The 22,421-nt window shown below is 41.4% G+C and overlaps 1 protein-coding gene across 2 annotated transcripts in view; it reads left to right on the top strand.

The window, feature by feature from the left end:
* fgf13a (fibroblast growth factor 13a) overlaps positions 1-22,421 on the top strand; it is a 146,370-nt gene that overhangs the window by 48,591 nt on the left and 75,358 nt on the right. The window contains exon 1 of one of the 2 annotated variants that reach the window (XM_060926926.1): positions 21,466-21,655. The exons of the other annotated variant lie outside the window; for it this stretch is intronic. Coding sequence (XP_060782909.1) covers positions 21,466-21,655 — 190 coding nt within the window. Of the gene's footprint in view, positions 1-21,465; positions 21,656-22,421 lie in introns of those variants that run through there. 2 annotated transcript variants of the gene reach the window in all.

Genomic DNA, 22,421 nt, shown 5'->3' on the forward strand with positions numbered 1-22,421 from the left:
AGGAGAGATCAATATGGCCATCTGTGTGCCTGTGTGTGTCAGCAGGAAGCATCATGCAGGCCTGGCACTCTTTCACCCTGGAAAGTGTGCAGGTGCCTGGCAAAGTGAACTTGCAGCTTGGTGTCGAAGTGAAGGACCTGTTAGGTTGTCCAGAATAACTTTCTCTTTTACCACAGCGCTGTTAAATACTGGAATTGGATTGGTCAGAAGGTATTGACTACTTTTCTAAAGAGCACAACTCTTATAGAAAATTAGAATGACGATGGTTCTAGCTGCAAGGCAAAGGACAGGTTTATTTGTATGGCAGACACTCCACATAATTCAAACCTATGATTAGCAGGTTTAAAACCATGTTATAAAATAATGATTAAAATGTATATCAGCGCTGTCGCCTCACAGCAAGAAGGTCCTGGGTTCGAGCCCCGGGGCTGGCGAGGGCCTTTCTGTGTGGAGTTTGCATGTTCTCCCTGTGTCCACGTGGGTTTCCTCCGGGTGCTCCGGTTTCCCCCACAGTCCAAAGACATGCAGGTTAGGTTAACTGGTGACTCTAAATTGACCGTAGGTGTGAGTGTGAATGGTTGTCTGTGTCTATGTGTCAGCCCTGTGATGACCTGGCGACTTGTCCAGGGTGTATCCCGCCTTTCGCCCGTAGTCAGCTGGGATAGGCTCCAGCTTGCCTGCGACCCTGTAGAAGGATAAAGCGGCTAGAGATAATGAGAATGAGAATGTATATCTGCTCATATGTTTAAGCTGTAAGGAGAAGTTTACTGAACATTTAAGGAAGAGGTCTTCAGTGTTGCTTGATTGAAGTGTTTCTACATCTTTAGTCCAAATTTCTGATGTCAGATGCTTTGATTTTTCTGAGCCCAAACTATGGCTCAAGTTTTTAATCCTGTTATCAGTTAATAAAAGACTGAACGATCCAAATGGCAAGAAAAACAAGAGGAAACAGTTTGTTTCAATGACAGTATGACACAAAGGTATTTGATCAATGTATTCTTCAGATTTTTTAAAATTATTATTATTATTTGAAGTATGAAGTTTGTAATTATTGTGCATAAGCTTTTCTGCTATTACATTATACTTATCCTCAGATTCCAGCCATTTATCTTTTGTTTCTCAAGCTATTTTGAATACGGTGGTGCAGTGGTTAACGCTGTCGCCTCACAGCAGGAAGGTTCTGGGTTCGAGCCCTGTGCCTGGCAGGGGCCTTTCTGTGTGGAGTTTGCATGTTCTCCTCATGCCTGTGTGGTTTTCCTCTGGTTTCCTCCCACAGTCCAAAGACATGCAGGTTATTTCAGTTGGCTACTCTAAATTGTTAATTGGTGTATAAGTGGCTGTCTGTGTCTCTGTGTTGGCCCTGCGATGGATTTGTTACCCTGCCCGGTGTTGGCTGGGATTGGCTCCAGCTTCCCCGCAATGGATAAGCTGTATAGAAAATGAATGAATAATGTAATTTTTAATAGAACATATTGTTTATAGCTGTGATGATCTGGCGACTTGTCCAGGGTGTACCCCACCTCTCACCCATAGTCAGCTGGGATAGGCTCCAGCTTGCCTGTGACCCTGTAAAACAGGATAAGCGGCAACAGATAATGGATGGATGGATGGATGGATGGATGGATGGATGGATGGATGGATATTGTTTATAGCTGCGATGATCTGGCAACTTGTCCAGGGTGTACCCCACCTCTCGCCCATAGTCAGCTGGAATAGGCTCCAGCTTGCCTTCTACCCTTTACAGGATAAGCGGCGATGGATGGATGGATGGATGGATGGATGGATATTGTTTCTAGCTTATACTATAAAGTAACATTAATGCTCTCATGAAACATAACATTCTCACTTCTGTTCTCCATACCTTACCCTGTATCCTTTAAGTTGGTATCGTTTATGGCACAGTTATTTTCATGATTTTCTTAAAGTCCATGTGAAGTTTGACGCATTTGTATATTTCGGAAACAGATGGAGTTTATAAGTATGATTCATTCACGCCATCTAGTGGTGGTAGCACAATGGTTTCAGTCGTCTTAAAAGTCCGTTGATTTATAATAATAATAATTATTATAATAATAATTATTATTATTATGGATGGTTTATTTATTTTATTTATTTTTTTGTGACAGGACAGGATGAGTTGACTGAAGAGGCTGGGGCTGCTGTCATCTCGCCAGAGAGGCGCTGATGTTTTTGAGCGCAAAGTGGCCGCTCCGGCGTAACTGGTTTATGCGGCACATTAACGGATCACTTTACAGTCGTTTGTATGTAACGTGAGAAGAGAGGAGACTCCTCTTGAACAGGAAGCCCAGTTTGTGCGCATCGCTCAATTGCTCTCTGTCCATTTTTGAGCCAGAGCGCCGCAGTTTTAGTGAACGTACACCCTTGCGCTCGCCGCATCCACAACGCTTCTCCGATGAATCTTTAATGAGCGCTTTAGAAGTCCTAATGGCATGTCACTAATGCCCATTAATGATCTCCGAATGCAGCAGGCCCCGCCTCGATGGCTTCTCGTCTTGGTCCCGTGTGACTTCTTTTAATATGGTTCAAACTTTGAAAACATCTTCCTGCTCGCACTGAACCATCGCTGGACTGTTCTTGCGTTTCCGCACATTGTCTTCGCTTTTTGACAGATAAACATGACTTTCCCTCTTAGAAAATCTACATCAGGTATGGATTTACTTCACTGGCTTTTACATACTTTCAATATTATGTCGAAGAATGAACCTTGAGAACTAATGATGAGCACATGTCATGAATGAATGTTTATTCAGGTGAAAAACGCGACTTTCTAAATAGTTGCATGGTCACTTATGGATTCTATCGTTTACATTTGTTACTATGAGGTCATACTGACCAATATTTATTTATTTGTAACTTTTTGTAAACATCATGCGCACATCGCAGAGGGAGCAGTGAGAGCCGGGGGAGCTGTCCGGGGTGCTGAAAAAGATAGCTAACTATAGATTATCTATCTATCTATCTATCTATCTATCTATCTATCTATCTATCTATCTATCTATCTATCTATCTATCTATCTCGGTAGTTTATCTCATACTGAGTTCAGTTTTTTTTTTTCAAAATAGTGACATTTCACAATTTCCAGCCTTTAATTCTGCTTTCATGATGTGGTAGCAGGACTGAATGAGTCTGTGCAATCTCCAAAATTTGTGATTGCATGATAGGCCTATTTACTCCAAGTGCATTTTAGGGTGTCCTTGTTTATTCATATTCTGAGTATTGGGTATTTTCCCCAGTGTTTCTTAATCCTGTCCTTCTTGTATCCCTGCGCAGCATGGTTTTCTATTTACTGCTCAAACACACCCTTCTTCAGCTCAGACTCACGATGGGCTTGTTTATCAGCTAAACATTACAATATGCAGTGCAACAATACTACATGAGCATGATTGGGGGGGGGAAGAAAAATTTTAAACATTCTTATAAGTGAAAATCTTCACTAATTGATCTAAGACTTGCTGATCAGATATGTCTGGGTAGATAGACTCATCACTGATGCTGTGGGTTAAAGACGAGTTGCCTTCAAAGTAATGGATCCTTTCTTGTACAGTAGATGGCACTATAGCAGAACTTCTCAACTCTCTCGATGGATCGAGGTGAAGAATTCAATCAAGAACACATTTTATGTGTTTTGGTCCCAAGTGAAGTGACCAGAGAAGGAAAGGTTGGACCACAAATGATTTTGGCAGGGCTGTGTAGACACCCTTAGAGGTGCTAAAAGTTTTAAAAAGGAGATATGTATGAATATATTAAAAGACCAACTACAGAATAACCTGTTGAATTGTATCCAAGCAGAACATAAAAAATACACAATATTGGTTTAGCGAATTATATTATTATAATTATTTCAAGATTATTCAGTTACAGACGTCTCTCAGACAGTTAGAGGACCGGATCAGCTGACGATCCTGGACAGTGCGTTACCTTGTCAGTTTGTGCCGGAGCTGAAAGCTGACAAGAATGTACACAACAAAACACTGCTGTTCACAGAATAAAATTCTCAGATAAACTGGATAAAGAAGGAATGACATAATGTTTCTGCAAAGCTTCTAATTTAACTATTCAATTATTACCATCTTTGGCTGTATTGTACCATAATTAATGGCTTTTGTAATACAAATGGCTGGTACATGTGTTATCTGTTCTGCTGCTCTTTTCAGTCTGGCCTATGAGATATGTACTGTCCCTATCAGGCTCACACAGTTCTTTTTTTTCCACTTTTTTTTAGAGCATCTTTGTATTCACTACTGAATGAACTACTTTAGGAAGATAGGTTATACAGCAGGGAAAATAAGCATTGAATGTGTCAACATTTTTCTCAGTAAATACATTTCTGATGGCGCTATTGACATTAAATTTTTACCAGACATCGGTAACAACCCAAGTAATTCACATATACAAAGAAATCAAAACATACAAGTCCATAAATTAAGTGTAATAAAGTGGAATGCCACAAGGAAAAAAGTTTTGAACACACTTACTGAAATTTATTTAATACTTAGTAGAAAAGCCTTTGTTGGTAATGACAGCTTCAAGATGCCGCCTGTATGGAGAAACTAGTCGCATGCATTGCTCAGGTGTGATTTTGGCCCATTCTTCCACACAAACTGTCTTCAAATCTTGAAGGTTCCGGGGGCCTCTCCTATGAACTCTGATCTTCAGTTCTTTCCATAGATTTTCAATTGGATTCAAGTCGGGTGATTGACTGGGCCATTCTAACAGCTTTATTTTCTTTCTCTGAAACCAACTGAGAGTTTCCTTGGCTGTTTGTTTGGGATCGTTGTCTTGCTGAAATGTCCACCCTCATTTCATCTTCAGCATCCTGGTAGATGGCAGCAGATTCTTATCAAGAATGTCTCAGTACATTTCTCCATTCATCCTTCCTTCAATTGTATGAAGTCTGCCAGTATCATATGCTAAAAACAGCCCCACACCATGATGTTCCCACCTCCAAACTTCACTGGTGGTATGGTGTTTTTGTGGTGATGTGCAGTGCCATTTCTCTGCCAGACATGGTGTGTGCTATGACATCCAGAGTGTTCAATTTTAGTCTCATCTGACTAGACTATATTCTCCCAGTATTTTATAGGCTTGTCCAAATGTTGTGCAGCAAACTTTAAATGAGCTTCAACATGCTTTTTCTTCAGTAGTGGAGTCTTGTGCGGTGAGCGTGTATAGAGGCCATGGCGGTTGAGTGTATTACTTATTGTGTTCTTTGAAACAACTGTACCTGCTAATTCCAGGTCTTTCCGAAGCTCTCCACGAGTAGTCCTTGGCTCTTGGACAACTCTTCTGATTATTCTTTTGACTCCTCTGTCAGAAATTTTGCAAGGAGCACCTAGTCATGGCCAGTTTATGGTGAAATGATGTTCTTTCCACTTCTGGATAATGGCCCCAACGGTGTTCACTGGAACATTCAGAAGTTTAGAAATATGTCTGTAACCAATGCCATCAGTATGTTGTGCAACAATAAGGTTGCGAAGGTCTTGAGAGAGCTCAGGTCTTGAGAGAGCTCTTTGCTTTTATCCATCGTGAGATGCTTCTGGTGTGACACCTTGGTAATGAGAAACCTTTTCATAGGCCATCAATTAGGACTAAACCAGCTGATATTAATTTGCACTGATAGGGGGCAGGATTGCTTTCTAAATACTGACAGATTTCAGCTGGTTTCTTGGCTTTCTATGCCTTTTTGCACCTCCTTTTCTTCATGTGTTCAATACTTATTCCCTGTGTCATTTCACTTTATTACACTTTTTATGGACATATATGTTTTGATTTCTTTGTATGTGTGAATTACTTGGGTTGTTACCGACATTTGGTGAAAATTTTGTCAGTAGCTCAATCAGAAATATTTACTGAGAAAAATGTTGACGCGTTCAATACTTATTTTCCCCACTGTATCTTGATTAATGATAGAAAATATAACATGCATAAGAAACATGTCTGTTTTGACCTTTAGGTTGAAATGTGAACTAGCTGTGAATTCTAGCTGCAGAAGTGACAGCATGGAACATTTCAAGCAAAATGCAGCAACAAAATCAAAATGGCTTCTTCTGCTTCTTCTTAATCTTGAAATAATTATAATAACATGATTTGCTTAATCAATCTAATAATATAATATTGTGTGTTTATGTTTTGCTTGGGGATAATTCAGTAGGTTATGCTGTAGCTGGTCTTATAAATTAATTTATAAATTCACCATCTCCACATTGTGCCCGGGCAGCATGGTGGTGTAGTGGTTAGCACTGTCGCTTCACAGCAAGAAGGTTCTGGGTTCAAGCTCAGTGGCCAATGGGGGTCTTTCTGTGTGGAGTTTGCATGTTCTCCCCTTGTCTGTGTGGGTTTCCTCCTGGTGCTCCAGTTTCCCCCACAGGCCAAAGACACCTGGTTAGGTTAACTGGCTACTTTATTAGGTTAATTGTCCATAGATGTGAATGTGTGCGTGTGAATGGTTAAGAGGAGAAAACGTCTATAATAATCCAGTAGAAGGCAACAGGAAACCACTACTGTAATCCTTCCCTAGAGACTTTGATGGCTGAAGCCATCAGAGTGGACCTGCCATCAAGCAGAACACTAAAGAAGAAGACGACATTGTGCTAATTGGAGTGAAAATATAGGATTGTGATGATGTATCACATGATCTAACATGACATATGACAGCCAGGGCCATGTGTAATTAAGACTCTGTGTGTTAATGAATGAATTTACACAATTGGCCACAAGTGACATTGAGGTTACAATGGAGGGAGTGTGCAGAGGAAAGCAGTACTCAAATGTGTACATAAGTAATACTGACCTCTGGTATCCTACTTTGAGATGGTAGGTAGTGCAAATTATCGCATGTAATAATGGTGATTATAAAGATGAGATAATACAGTTTCACACTGGTTCATAGAGAAATGTCCTCATTCCCAAACTGTCTAATATTTTCGTTCATTGGAGGCGATTGTTAAAGATTGTGCTTATAGAGCATACTTTATCATTAAAGCAAGATTTGTTGGTTTCGATAGTTTAAATGCTTTACTGGATCATGTATATCTCTACCAGAAAAGAATCAGATGACAGTTTCTTATTGTAACAATCTTGGCAGTATGCTGCATAAAGAACACAGCAGACCCTTGCGAGCTTTTTTATTTTGGCACGGCAGTCAGTCAGTAACATGAAACTTTTCAAAGAAAATATTTTGGCAGCTTTACAGCTCACTCAATGCTTTATGTTTTCCTATTTCAAAAGCACACACATTCAGCTCACTGCACAGAGAGAGAGAGAGAGAGAGAGAAAGAGAGAGAGAATCATAAATATATGGGACATGAGCAGGGCTCAGGTGTGCCACATTAATCCGTACCCCTGTAGCTCATCCCCAAACACCACCCTTCCAGTGAAGACCCACACTAGACCAATCCCCCACCTGCTACAGTTATCATTTCCAAAACAAAAAGAGAACGATGAACTTAAAACCCATCATCACAACCCAATTACAGCTGTTCAAAAACGTGGTACTTAAGCTCTGTCATTTAATTAGTATTTTAACATTTCAGCAAGAAATATACAGCATATCCCTAACCATCACTTTTGTTTTTACCTTTGTTGCACAGTATGATGGTGTGTTTTGGACATAATCCTAGTGGTATGATTCTCCAAAAAGTGTCAAAATAAAGTAAAATGACAGTTCACTGCAACTTTGTCCTTGCTACACTAAACAGCAGAGCATAACACTGCAACATGCGGAAGCAGCGTGATTATCACGTGTGGTCTACTACAATGGATTAAACAGAGCTTCAATGCCCTTACTTCAATTTACCAGCCTACTATCACATAGTAGTGACTGGCTTATGATTCATTCACTATTTATTTTGGTGGTGAAGCTTGGCAAGTTCAGACGGTCTGATTTTTCTGTTTATAGCATGGCAGGATTTTATCATACAAACACAGAAAACAGAAACAGAGTCTTATCAACACATAACCTACTACACTACAATAATGTGTAAGAGACTAAAATTTTGAACTAAATGCAGTCGTTCCTAAGACGCTAATGATAAGAATCTAACTATGAAAATTTTAACACAAACTTTATTGTCTAGACATCTACAGTACCAGTAGTGAGGAAAACGAAGTCCTTATTAGGACAACCATTAATCTTAAGTGCATATATTAAATTGATCCATCCATCCATTATCTGTAACCACTTATCCTGTGCAGGGTCGCGGGCAAGCTGGAGCCTATCCCAGCTGACTATGGGCGAGAGGCGTGGTACACCCTGGACAAATCACCAGATCATCGCAGGGCTGACACATAGAGACAAACAACCATTCACATGCACATTCACACCTACAGTCAATTTAGAGCCACCAATTAGCCTAAAATGCATGTCTTTGGACTGTGGGGGAACCGGAGCACCCAGAGGAAATGAGACATGGGGAGAACATGCAAACTCCACACAGAAAGGTCCCCATCAGCCACTAGGCTCAAACCCAGAACCTTCTTGCTGTGAGGCAACAGTGCAAACCACCACACCACTGTGCCACCTATTAAACTGATGCTTTCATTTACAACCCCGATTCCAAACAAGTTGGGACAAAGTACAAATTGTAAATAAAAATGGAATGCAATAATTTACAAATCTCAAAAACTGATATTGTATTCACAATAGAACATAGACAACATATCAAATGTCGAAAGTGAGACATTTTGAAATTTCATGCCAAATATTGGCTCATTTGAAATTTCATGACAGCAACACATCTCAAAAAAGTTGGGACAGGGGCAATAAGAGGCTGGAAAAGTTAAAGGTACAAAAAAGGAACAGCTGGAGGACCAAATTGCAACTCATTAGGTCAATTGGCAATAGGTCATTAACATGACTGGGTATAAAAAGAGCATCTTGGAGTGGCAGCGGCTCTCAGAAGTAAAGATGGGAAGAGGATCACCAATCCCCCTAATTCTGCGCCGACAAATAGTGGAGCAATATCAGAAAGGAGTTCGACAGTGTAAAATTGCAAAGAGTTTGAACATATCATCATCTTCAGTGCATAATATCATCAAAAGATTCAGAGAATCTGGAAGAATCTCTGTGCGTAAGGATTGAGGCCGGAAAACCATACTGGGTGCCTGTGATCTTTGGGCCCTTAGACGGCACTGCATCACATACAGGCATGCTTCTGTATTGGAAATCACAAAATGGGCTCAGGAATATTTCCAGAGAACATTATCTGTGAACACAATTCACCGTGCCATCTGCCGTTGCCACCTAAAACTCTATAGTTCAAAGAAGAAGCCGTATCTAAACATGATCCAGAAGCGCAGATGTCTTCTCTGGGCCAAGGCTCATTTAAAATGGACTGTGGCAAAGTGGAAAACTGTTCTGTGGTCAGACGAATCAAAATTTGAAGTTCTTTATGGAAATCAGGGACGCCGTGTCATTCGGACTAAAGAGGAGAAGGACGACCCAAGTTGTTATCAGCGCTCAGTTCAGAAGCCTGCATCTCTAATGGTATGGGGTTGCATTAGTGTGTGTGGCATGGGCAGCTTACACATCTGGAAAGACACCATCAATGCTGAAAGGTATATCCAGGTTCTAGAGCAACATATGCTCCCATCCAGATGACGTCTCTTTCAGGGAAGACCTTGCATTTTCCAACATGACAATGCCAAACCACATACTACATCAATTACAGCATCATGGCTGCGTAGAAGAAGGGTCCAGGTACTGAACTGGCCAGCCTGCAGTCCAGATCTTTCACCCATAGAAAACATTTGGCGCATCATAAAATGGAAGATACGACAAAAAAGACCTAAGACAGTTGAGCAACTAGAATCCTACATTAGACAAGAATGGGTTAACATTCCTATCCCTAAACTTGAGCAACTTGTCTCCTCAGTCCCCAGACGTTTACAGACTGTTGTAAAGAGAAAAGGGGATGTCTCACAGTGGTAAACATGGCCTTGTCCCAACTTTTTTGAGATGCGTTGTTGTCATGAAATTTAAAATCACCTAATTTTTCTCTTTAAATGATGCATTTTCTCAGTTTAAACATTTGATATGTCATCTATGTTCTATTCTGAATAAAATATGGAACTTTGAAACTTCCACATCATTGCATTCCGTTTTTATTTACAATTTGTACTTTGTCCCAACTTTTTTGGAATCGGGGTTGTAATTTCCATTATACCAGTGTTTCTCAACCACCGGGCCGTGGCCCATTAGTGGGCCGCAAAGCACCATCTAGTGGGCTGCGAATGTTTTTCAAGTTGAAGCTAATTTTTATTCGTAGAGGGGTACAATTGCTGGGTTGCATCTGACATCACATCCGCCTCATTAAGCTACGGTTACACTACAGCTCGCAATGCTTTGCGATAGGTTGTTGATGAAAATATGAGGCATTTCAGTGGCAATATACACAAGGTAAAAGTTGTGGTCACACAGCAGGTGAACACTTGACTGTCGCACTTTTGTGCACTTGAGTCTGGCACAGCTCGAGTAGCCACGCGCGCTCACAGAGTACATTGTGCTCACGCTTGGGACCCAGTCGTTATGGGAAACACCTGATACTGATTTGAGTGTAAATCAGCATGTATAGATACAGAAGCTGTTTTCATAGAGGCTTTGTGAAGTATTATCATTATCACTGTCACGCTTGTTTCTCACCATGTTTATAATGGTCTTTCAATACTCTGCTTTCTGTTTTGCTTTTGTAAAAAAAAAAACACTTGGAAGACGCTCTGGACACTTTACAGTAATGCATTTATGTCTGAGGACTACAGTCGACTTGCTAACTTTAGGACTACAGTTGTCATGAACAGTTTTACACTCAAGTTTCCATCAATGAACAGTTTATAACTTCAACAAAACAGACTTCATGTTAAAACTATAATGAATTTCTTGATTACACAGCTATACTTTGTGACTCTATAGGACACAGTTATAGAAGCAAGTTATTTATAATCACGTTATCTGTCATCACCCAAATGAGGATGGGTTCCCTTTTGAATCTGGCTCCTCTCGAGGCTTCTTCCTTATGTTGTCTGAGGGAGTTTTTCCTTGCAACCGTCACCACAGGCTTGATCATTAGGGATAAATTAGGGATAAAATTAGCTCATCTCATCTCATTATCTCTAGCCACTTTATCCTGTTCTACAGGGTCACAGGCAAGCTGGAGCCTATCCCAGCTGACTACGGGCGAAAGGCGAGGTACACCCTGGACAAGTCGCCAGGTCATCACAGGGCTTACACATAGACAACCATTCACACTCACATTCACACCTACGGTCAATTTAGAGTCACCAGTTAACCTAACCTAACCTGCATGTCTTTGGACTGTAGGGGAAACCAGAGCACCCGGAGGAAACCCACACGGACACGGGGAGAACATGCAAACTCCGCACAGAAAGGCCCTCACCGGCCACGGGGCTCGAACCCAGACCTTCTTGCTGTGAGGCGACAGCGCTAACCACTACACCACCGTGCCACCCCAAAATTAGCTCATGCTTAAAGTATTTAATTCTTTGTAAAGCTGCTTTGCAACAATGTATGTTGTTAAAAGTGCTATAAAAATAAACTTGACTTGACTTAAAGATCATGCCTGCTAATAAACACTCTTCCTGCACTTAGAGCCGTCTACCGCCATCTGTCTTGTCATGTCCTGATCCCCAGATCTTTAACCCAGACACATATAAAAAGCTGTATGCCTCCATGCTCTTCCAGGTTTTCATCTGTGTGTCCATCTAGAATGATGTCTGCAGCACCAGGTAGTTTGAGACATCGGGAAATTCAATAGATGGATAATTTTCCAACTCATAGGAAAAATCCTTCTTTGTTAGTGTTTAAGGATCTAATCCCATTGAGTGGTTTCTATAGCCACTTCTTTTAAGTGTATTTCTTGGTTTTAATCACTTGTTTGTTTGTTGTACACAGACATGGCAATAAGTTCTTGTTTTAATGGACCAGACTCCACTTTTGGATCATTAATCCTTTCTGATGGAGAATGCCCTGCATGCATGGTTTGGCTTCTGGCACATCCATACAATTTTAAATACAATACCTACAATTTAAAACAGTTTGTTTTTATTGCATTTGTTTAATTCCTGGGCTCCCATCTGTAACAGGGAGTGATGTTGCATCCCATTAATACACTTTACAATAGATTATTAGAGTCTAATAGAATAGATGAGCCAAAATAATTGGGGATCTTTTTTAATGGGCCCCGACTCGTTACAAGTATGAATAGGTGGGCCTTGAAGCAGAATAGGTTGAGAACCCCTGCATTATACCAATGTTGAGAATACAAACTTACCTTATATTGCAAAAATTTGTGGACTCCTGACCATCACATGCTTTTTGGGGTGTCACAGTGGTGCAGTGGTTAGCACTGTCACCTCACAGCAAAAAGGTTCTGGTATTTGGACCCCACGGCTGACGAGGGCCTTTCTGTGTGGAGTTTGCATGTTCTCCCTGTGTCTGTGTGGGTTTCCTCTGGGTGATCCGGTTTCCCCAACAGTTCAAAGTCATGCAGATTAGATAAAAATATCCAGCCACTGGGGTTGCACAAGCCAGCACATACTTAGCGCCAGTCCCAAGGCCAGGGAGGGTTGCGTCAGGAAGGGCATCTGGAGTAAAAAAAAATCTATGCCAAAGCAAAGGGGTTAAAAATCAATTGGGGCTTTGCCTTGTATTCTTCCCCGTCACAAACTATGTGATCATGTCATAAATCACGTAAATTAAATTAAAACCATCACATTCCAGATTCAGTCCCCCTTTGCTGTTATAATAACCTCCACTCTTCTGGGAAGGCTTTCCACTAGATTTTTGGAGTGTGGCTGTGGGGATGTGTGTTCATTCAGCCGGAAGAGCATCATGGACGTCTGGCACTGATGGTGGGTGAGGAGACCTGGTGTGCAGTCAGTGTTTCAGTTTATCGCAAAGGTGTTCTGTGGGGTTGAGGTCAGGGCTCTGTAGGACACTCATGTTCTTCCACTCAAACCTCATGGAGCTTGCATTGTGCACAGGAGCATTGTCATGCTGGAACAAGTTTGGTCCACTTAGTTCCAGTGAAGGAAATTGTAATGCTACAGCAAACAGAGACATCCAATTGTGAGACATACAACTGTGTGCTTCCAACTTTGTGGTAACAGTTTGGAGAAACCACACAAGTGTTATTTGGCGATATAGTGTATATAATGCAGTAATACCTGCAAAAACATTTTTGTAGATCACTGATCCATCACTTTTCTCATATTAGCATACATAAAATTTCTTCTTAAATAAAATTCCCCCTGGTACCACTCAATTTAACCCATTCTTTTACTAATCCCACCAACCATTCCTAATAGTTATTTGCAGATTTGTTGGACACATTTAAAGAAATAAAGAGGCTTTTTTTATTCACAATGAGTTTTCCATCCATGTATCATTCACTTTTTCTCTATTATACCCTGTCTGTCTCCACTGTCATCTGTCATGTTTCTGTCATTCTGCTGTCCCTGTTGCTATTTCACTTGTGGTTGCAGTCAGAGTCAGAGGTTTACATATAAGTTTACAATATGATTGGACAACATACATATTTAATATAAAAAAACAAGAATTTGGTGCACAAGTTTTTATTTATTTTGGGGTTTTTGAAACCAACACAGGGTCAAAATTATACATACACCCACTTAGATTATTAATTCAATGATGTGAAAAGTTCCAAAATGTCTTTTAACTTGGCAAGACCTCTTAAGTTCCTGTTAGTGGTCATGATTTCAGCTGGTAGCTTCTCTGTGCTAACATAAAAAGGGTTTGTTTGAAAAGTACAAGTTATTGGGAGGTGTAGCCACTTTGCCACAGTCTGGAAGAAGACCCAAACTGACACCCTTAGCTGAGAGGAAATTGGCTCATATGGTCAGGAACAACCCAGGACTCACCAAGGGACAGGCCGGCTAGGAACTGGAAGCTTCTGGAAAACCAGTGTCACTGTCTACACTCAAGTGAATTTTACTCTGTCATGAACTGAGAGGCTTCTGTCCAAGAAAGAAGCCCCTGCTCAAAAATCGATACCTTCAAGCTCAACCACATGGACAAAGAAGAAGCCTTTTCAAGGCTTCTTCTTTGTCCATGTGGTCTTTCAAGGAAAGTTGTATGGTCAGATGAAATGATGATTGAGTTGTTTGGCCACACCGAACAGAGGTATATTTCAAATTCAACCTCAAGAGCTCAACCCCAAGAGGCATTCCACCCCAAGAACACTGTACCAACCATTAAGCAACTGTTGAACATGATTAAACAAAGTGGATAATGAAGAAGGAGGACTACCTCAGAATTCTTCAGTATAACATCAATTCATCAGAAACTTTGACACAACTAGGTGTGTCAACAGGAAAATAACCCCAAACACATCAAATCCAGTTGTGGAATGGACAAAGTAGACTCACATTAAGGTTTTGGAATGGCTTTCCCAAAGTCCTAACCTCAGCCCTATCAAAAATATGTGGACTGTGCTTATGAGATGGTGCTGGAACTGGATAGGACATGTCATAAGAAGAGAGCCAAACAGCATCCCTAGAGTAGCCCTACATTGGACACCAGAAGGTCAAAGAAAAAGAGGAAGACCCAAGACCACCTGGCATCAGACTGTGGAGGAGGAGATGCGAACCGTGAATCTGACCTGTGGAAGTGTCCAAAAGACAGCCCAAAATCACCAGGAGTGGAGATCCTTTGTTGCTGCCCTAAATGCCAGGAGGCATAATAGGCAGGAAGTAAGTAAGTTAGTGCTTAAAAGTCGGGTCCATGCCAGGAAACCAACAAATTTAACTGAACTCTATTAATTCTGCCAAGAAGAAGAGTGATTAAATATCCAACCAGAATTTTACCAGGAGTTTGTTGATAGTTATCAACAGCATCTGGTCAAGAAGAAACTTGCTAATGGACATTTAACAAAATATTAGGTGTGCTGCGGTGATGTAGTGGTTAGCACTCTCACCTCACAGCAAGAAGGTTCTGAATCTGAGCCCAGCGGCCGACGAGGGCCTTTTGTGTGGAGTTTGCATGTTCTCCCCATGTCTGCGTGGGTGTCCTCCGGGTGCTCCGGTTTCCCCCACAGTCCAAAGACATGCAGGTTAGGTTAATTGGTGGCTCTAAATTGACCGTAGGTGTGAATGGTTGTTTGTCTCTATTTGTCAGCCCTGCGATGACCTGGCAACTTGTCGAGAGTGTACCCCGCCTCTTGCCCATAGTCAGCTGAGATAGACTCCATCTTACCCATGACCCTGCACAGGATAAGTGGCTACAGATAATGGATGGATGGATTAGGTGTGCTGTATGTATGTTTTTGACCCTGCCTTGATTTTGACCACGTCCTGATCCCAAAATAACTTAAAACTTGTACACCAAATTCTTTTTTAATTAAAAATATATATTGTACAATCACTCTTTCCTGGAAAAAGAATAGTTCAAAGAAATCATTGAAAGCCCAATATACTGCCATGATATTCATGTCCATGATGAGTGTATGTAAACATCTGACCACAATTGTACCTGTCTGTATTGTCCTGGTAATATAGTGACTGTAATTGGTAACTCTCACTTAATTTCACTGCCTTCTAGTCAGCAATTTATAGTAAAAAAAAAAAAAACTTTGTGTCTATCAGAATAATATGCTTTACGCTCTGTTACAGCAGGAAATGAATTGACCACTAACTACACAAAAACATCAAAGGATATACTCAGAACCTTTATTTTTAAATGCATTTCTGAGTGGATAGTATCTCCATCCTTGACTCTTGTATGCTCCATAAATGGGAATAAAAAATGTATCTATTTTTGAGAGTTAAAATCAACCGCAAAGTTGGCATTCGAGCTGCCCCGCTGAGCCAGCCAGTCCTGAATGCGTGACGTCACAGCAGTAACCGGTTTTAAGGCCGAGGCCTTTGACAGCTATAGACCAAAGTCATATAAATAAAAAATTTATGGTGAAAGTAAGAAATACCGTTACGGACTTGCTCAACTAAGACTGATTTGACTTCACTGATTGTGGGTTGACTCTCATTAAAACAGGATAGGTGACATAACTTATGCAACATACATGTACATGCATGCATTTTCACTGATAAAACGTAAAAGGCTAATTAAATAATCAAATGAACTGAGACAATCACATTCTGAAGCAAATTAAATAATCTTAGACTGCTAACTTAAACACACAATACAAGTTACATGTATTAATCTAAATGCAGGCAAACAACGTGTTGTTTTATATCCAAATGAGAGTCAGAACTTACCCGTCTGTGTTCTCGCTTCTTGAAGGCCGACCTATAGCCGATTGTTTTGAAACAATCTGGCTTTCAGTTGTTCATTCAGTTCTCCATTCATTCGCTTTTTCCACGTAAAGGCGAGATGGCAGAAATATCCAGTTTAGAAATAAGATGGCTGCTCCACTCATTCTCCATTTTCTCCATACTGAGTACTTTGCTATTACTGCTTGGCTCAGGCAATTACTAAAACCTGGGGTGGGACGGAACGTCACCAGTTTTAGCAACAACCACAGGGGAGGTCACTGCCTGAGCAAGAATATGTCCCATCCTATTCTGTCCCGGGTTTTACCAACAACCCTCGGCTCACACTCGAGAACTGGTGCAACTGAACTTGCTTTCCTTTTTTAAAAATAAATAAATAAATAAAATAAATACTTTCCTTTTCTTATAGTTTTCTTTTCCTTTAATTGTTGGTACTGCACCCTCTTTCAATACAGGCTTATAGCCAATGCTCCTCAACAGATCAGAGGTCTCGTACAAGTCCTCAGTAAAATGTGCAGAGCAGAGGAGAGACCACTTCATAGGCGCCCAATGCGCCCATGAATTTCTCACAAAACGTGTCCAAATCTTTGCAGTTTGAACATTCTTGGGCCATGAATGCAATGTAAATCCACCTTCTGTCTTGTTGCTGCACTGACCAGCAACACATCTACGTGGCATGGCGATAAATTAGCTCAAAATGGAGGATCGGAGTTGCAGTTAGCTCTGAGTTTTAGTATAGCAGAAATGGCGATGAGACTGATAGACTTCCTGCTGTGACATTTCGGACGTCAAGGTCATTCACTCAGACCGCTACCTATATAAATCATTTTAATTGTAAAAATTATGATATTAGATTTATTGTTAACACTTAAAACTATTCCTGTGCCATTTTTGAGGTCTCAAGGCATTTATAAACATAAGTGAGGCCATGGTTCTGCGTATCTACTTTAAATGAATAGTGAAGCAACTGATGTTTGCGTCATAGTGTATTCTCTCAAAAAAATGATGTGAAAGTAAAAAATTATGTTTATAACTTATTGTTACAGTGATGCACTCCACACAAGATACAATTTACACATAACCATTGACCTACTACATCTGACCTCTTGTCAGACTGGTGGTTGTGCACCCCTTCTGTCACTAGCTATGTAACTTGTGCCCTCATGTTGCACCATGACAAAAGACATGAAACCACAATGAAAGACAGAAACATCCACTGAATGAGAGAAACGCCCAGTGAAAGACAGGTAAGCCCACCGCAACAACCAAGTCCAGACGGTGGAGTCAGACCTGATCCAGGTTCTCCTACCTGATCAAAGGTCCAGGGGTGGAGATGCCTTGGTGTGTTTCATATTAGATCAGTGTGCTTATTATTCCGAGTTGTACAGCCAATACATGTGTGTATGCAGTAAGTCTACTGCAGCATCTTATCATTTTGGCTTGTGAACATGTGTATTAATGATACCGTGAACATGAAAGGATGGCACACTCCCTTTACATGTAGTCTACAGTGCAGTCCAGGAAATACAGTATGTTATAATGCCAATGCACGAAGTTCCCATGCCCTGTTACAATCCAACAGGACTCGCCCAGCTTGCTTTTCACTGCATTCGTGTCATGAGCAAAAAAAAAAACCTAAGCTAGGAACCTACTAGAGTGGTGGCTACAATTATCGACAGTCCATAATTATCGACACCTTTTCAAATTTACCAATAAAAAACAATTTTACAAAGGTGAGTTTCAGTTACAACAGTTATTATTGGTTAATTAATCAACTGGAAGACCCCCCTCACCCTTTGATCTTGTCGTCTGATGACATAGCTGAGATGGAATTTTTTTAGCATGATCAGCAGTTTGAGGAAAACCTGGACTTTATCATCACAGGTAAGCATGGTGGAAAGATCATGGACATGTTTTTACTGATCAAATTCACCGATATTTTATGATCTCCTTGTCGAATCCCACTTTGTTTCTTACTCTTTCATTTGGCAGACGCCATTTTGTATCTAAATGCTTGTTTGAGAAGTCATGTGAGGTGTCGATAATAGTGATCACTTTCACCGGTGTCCACCATTATCGACACCCTGTGGAATTAAGTGCCATCTACAACTGTTATGTATTGATCTTTGTGTAACATTGTTGAAGTAGATGAAGTACTTTAAATAAAAGTGCTGTGATTTATAATAATTTTTTTTTCTGAGTCATAACAGAATGGAATGTTTATAGAGTATTTGGAATCTTAGTGCAATAAATAGAATTAGGCCAGAATTAAATTCGTTGCATATAAAAAAATTACATGCTTGAAATATTCAGATTTTTTTTGCAGTTTGTTGTAAATATCTACCTCATATTGCAATATCAGTGGACATTTTATATTTTTAGATGTAAAAATATAAAGTTTTGGCTCGAGGAACGACGTGCGACCTTTTGACCTGGATTTTCACGTGGTTACAATGTCAATTGCCTGTTGACATTTATTGGTAAACTACAAAACTAGAAATTAATATAAACAACAACGAATGATTAACAAAATGTGATTTACGAAAATACTTCGGAAGTGGGTCGAAAGTGGAACAAAAAGATTTTCTGTCACATGTTAAACGTGGGCGGCACGGTGGTGTAGTGGTTAGTGCTGTCGCCTCACAGCAAGAAGGTCCTGGGTTCGAGCCCCGGGGCCGGCGAGGGCTTTTCTGTGTGGAGTTTGCATGTTCTCCCCGTGTCCGCGTGGGTTTCCTCCGGGTGCTCCGGTTTCCCCCACAGTCCAAAGACATGCAGGTTAGGTTAACTGGTGACTCTAAATTGACCGTAGGTGTGAATGTGAGTGTGAATGGTTGTCTGTGTCTATGTGTCAGCCCTGTGATGACCTGGCGACTTGTCCAGGGTGTACCCCGCCTTTCGCCCGTAGTCAGCTGAGATAGGCTCCAGCTTGCCTGTGACCCTGTAGAAGGATAAAGCGGATTGAGATAATGAGATGAATGAGATGTTAAATGTTATCAGTTCGTTTGTTTACAAACATTAGAATTACTTCCTCATTTACGTGAGCACCAACATCGATATATTTATATAAAATATATTTTGTACTAAATATAAGTCTATGTAAAACAAATTTTAAATAAAAACTAATGTTTTGTTAACTTAATACCACATACTGATTTTTTCATATTTTTTTATTTATAAATAATCATCTGGATGTCGATAATTGTGGAGTGGTGCCGATAACTGGACAAAGGGGTCGATGATTGTGGAATGGTGTCACCTGATCTGATACGCCAAGTAATTGGAAATCAACTCATTTTTTTCCAGTGGAAGTTTGAGTAATTATTCAGGCAAAATTTACGTATTGAAAGTCTTTCCTACTTTTGCAACGGCCAAAAGATCGTTAAGTTGTACAAACATTAGAACTGTAGCTGCTGCTCTATTAAATATAAATTTATACCATAAACTCTTCAGCTCAATCCCACATAACTATTTATTTATTTATTTTAAACCTTATTAATTAAAAAACGGCTGCCATATCTTGGTATCTACAGTACAACCAAGTCACAATTACAAGTAGTCATGTACTAAAGCTTTTATTTTTATTTTTTTGGACGGGGGTGTGGGCAGCACGGTGGTGTAGTGGTTAGCACTGTCACCTCACAGCAAGAAGGTCCTGGGTTCGAGCCCAGCGGCCGGCGAGGGCCTTTCTGTGTGGAGTTTGCATGTTCTCCCTGTGTCTGTGTGGGTTTCCTCCGGGTGCTCCGGTTTCCCCCACAGTCCAAAGACATGCAGGTTAGGTTAACTGGTGGCTCTAAATTGACCGTAGGTGTGAATGTGAGTGTGAATGGTTGTTTGTCTATCAGCCCTGCGATGACCTGGCGACTTGTCGAGAGTGTACCCCGCCTCTCACCCATCGTCAGCTGGGATAGACTCCAGCTTGCCTGCGACCCTGTAGAACAGGATAAAGCGGCTACAGATAATGGATGGATGGATGGATGGATGGATGGAGGTGCGCCGGGTACCTCCCCTCCCCCCTTTAAATCCGCGCCAGCTAGCACCACCATGCCCACTGCCATCCCAAGAAACAGCGTATTCGAGAAGCAGCTAATTTCCTGTTCTGGCGAGTTGATCTCACGTGTCTGACAGTGTGAGATCATCATCTGAGCAGCTGTTTTGTAACTCCCTCGCACAAACAACTCTTTGACAGTGAGCTTCGGACTGCTGAACTCTGCCTTTTAAATGTATGAAAGATGAAATCGCATGTAGGTTACACATGGGGTCGCCTCCTTATTCCTCAATCATTTGATCGCATCTGTGAAGTGCCGGTGCATGCCTTAAGAGTCAGATATGTCTCAATGGAGAGGCATTGTGAGGAACGGAAATGTCAACACAGCGTCAGAGCGCGCCCCAGAGCACATATCAAGGCGAACCCGGGGCTCTCGAGTGTCAAGCTCTGGCGTATAGTTAATCAGGCTCGGGTTATTCAGTCCACCTTCAGTAGAACATGACCACAGGCTTATCCGGTGAATTAGAACCACAGATCGAGGGGAAACGCGATCTCGTTAACAGGTGTTTATTGTACATTACACGTTACAGCGCACTCGCTCCCTCACTTCCTTTATTCACTTTCCCTCTCTCCGTCTCTCCCACTCACTCCCTCACTCACTCCCTCACTCTGCCTCTGTGCTGCTCTTCCTCCCATGTGATGCCGTGAATGTTTTGGTGGCATCACGTGAAACGCGTTTTGGGGATTTGGACAGAACAAAGGAACAGCTCCCAGGTGCTGATCTCCGAGAGTGCGCCGTTTTGGAGTGGGAGGCTGCTGGGTGTCGAATGTGGACGCCGTGTTGATCCTTTCCAGAAGGCTGAAAATGCATCATTCGGGAGCCGAGCGCGTGAATCCGAGCGCACTTTCAATTTCATTGCTGAAACGAGTGTGAACTCTTGTTAGACTCCATACTTCAGGCGCAACTTTGAGCTCATATTCTTAATTTATTTGTATTTTTTTTTTTTTTTGCCTTTGCACAACGAATGATGACGGTTGCTCTGATATGTGAAGTCGGATGTGAGCGGGTTAACAGATCCGTGTAGAAACTCGGCTGAGGAGGAGCGGAGGGGGAGAAATCAGACTCTCTTTCTCTCTCTCCTCTCTCTCTCTCTCTCTCTCGGCGCGCGCTTTTGGGCGGCTCGTCGCCACACTGGCTATGGCGGCGGCGATCGCCAGCTCCCTGATTCGGCAGAAAAGGCAGGCGAGGGAGCGCGAGAAATCCAACACCTGCCGCTGCGCCAGCAGCCCGAACAAAGCCAAAAGTGTATGCGAGAAACCGAGTCGCCTCAGCGTCTTCTCCCGGGTCAAGCTCTTCGGTTCTAAGAAGCGCCGGAGGAGACGACCAGGTGCTCTGAGAAGCTCTTGGCATCACCCTCATCCTGTTCATGACCTCCATAACCACGATAGGATTTCTTAACATCCGTTTACACATGACCCCACTCTTACTCACGTGTACATCTGTCAATTCATCACAGACTAATCCCCATCAACCCTTCATCAGCTAACCTACTTACTCTCTTTACTCATCTCTCATCAACCAACCCATCACTTTATTTCTCACTGTTCTGTCTAGCACTTGTATGTTTCTTTCGCTTGTGCTTGTGAACTTACACAGCATAAACTTTATCAGGATTGAGTGTGAAAGCTTGCTTGCAGTGAGCAGAACATGCAGCAAAATTATGTAACGCCAAAGCAGTGCTTTCAGGAATCTCAGGGCGATAATGCATGAACATGGTAAAGTCCATATACAAACGTTTGTTCTGAAGATGATGTGCACTTGCAGTCCTTGTTTGTAGGGAGAATACTAGCAAAGGGAGTAGGCACTGCTTTGTGTGTGTGTGTGTGACTGCACATGTGTGTCAGGTGAGGTTGAGACAACAAGGACCCAGCTCAGTAGGTTCTGACAAAAAAAAAAAAATCCCTCAATCACCTCTATTCAGTATTGTCCAGGTTAAAAAAATAAACAAATATGCTTTCTTCAGACAAGTGATTGAAGAGGAATTACCCTGGTACATGATTTATTAATATGCATAATGATGGTTTATTTGAGCCACTGTTTTTGTCCTAAGAGTGTGCAGTCTGTGGACGCTCCCAATATAAAACCCACAGGCA

The sequence above is a fragment of the Neoarius graeffei genome, chromosome 8 (genome assembly GCF_027579695.1).
Source record: "Neoarius graeffei isolate fNeoGra1 chromosome 8, fNeoGra1.pri, whole genome shotgun sequence".
Classification (NCBI taxonomy): Eukaryota; Metazoa; Chordata; class Actinopteri; order Siluriformes; family Ariidae; genus Neoarius; species Neoarius graeffei.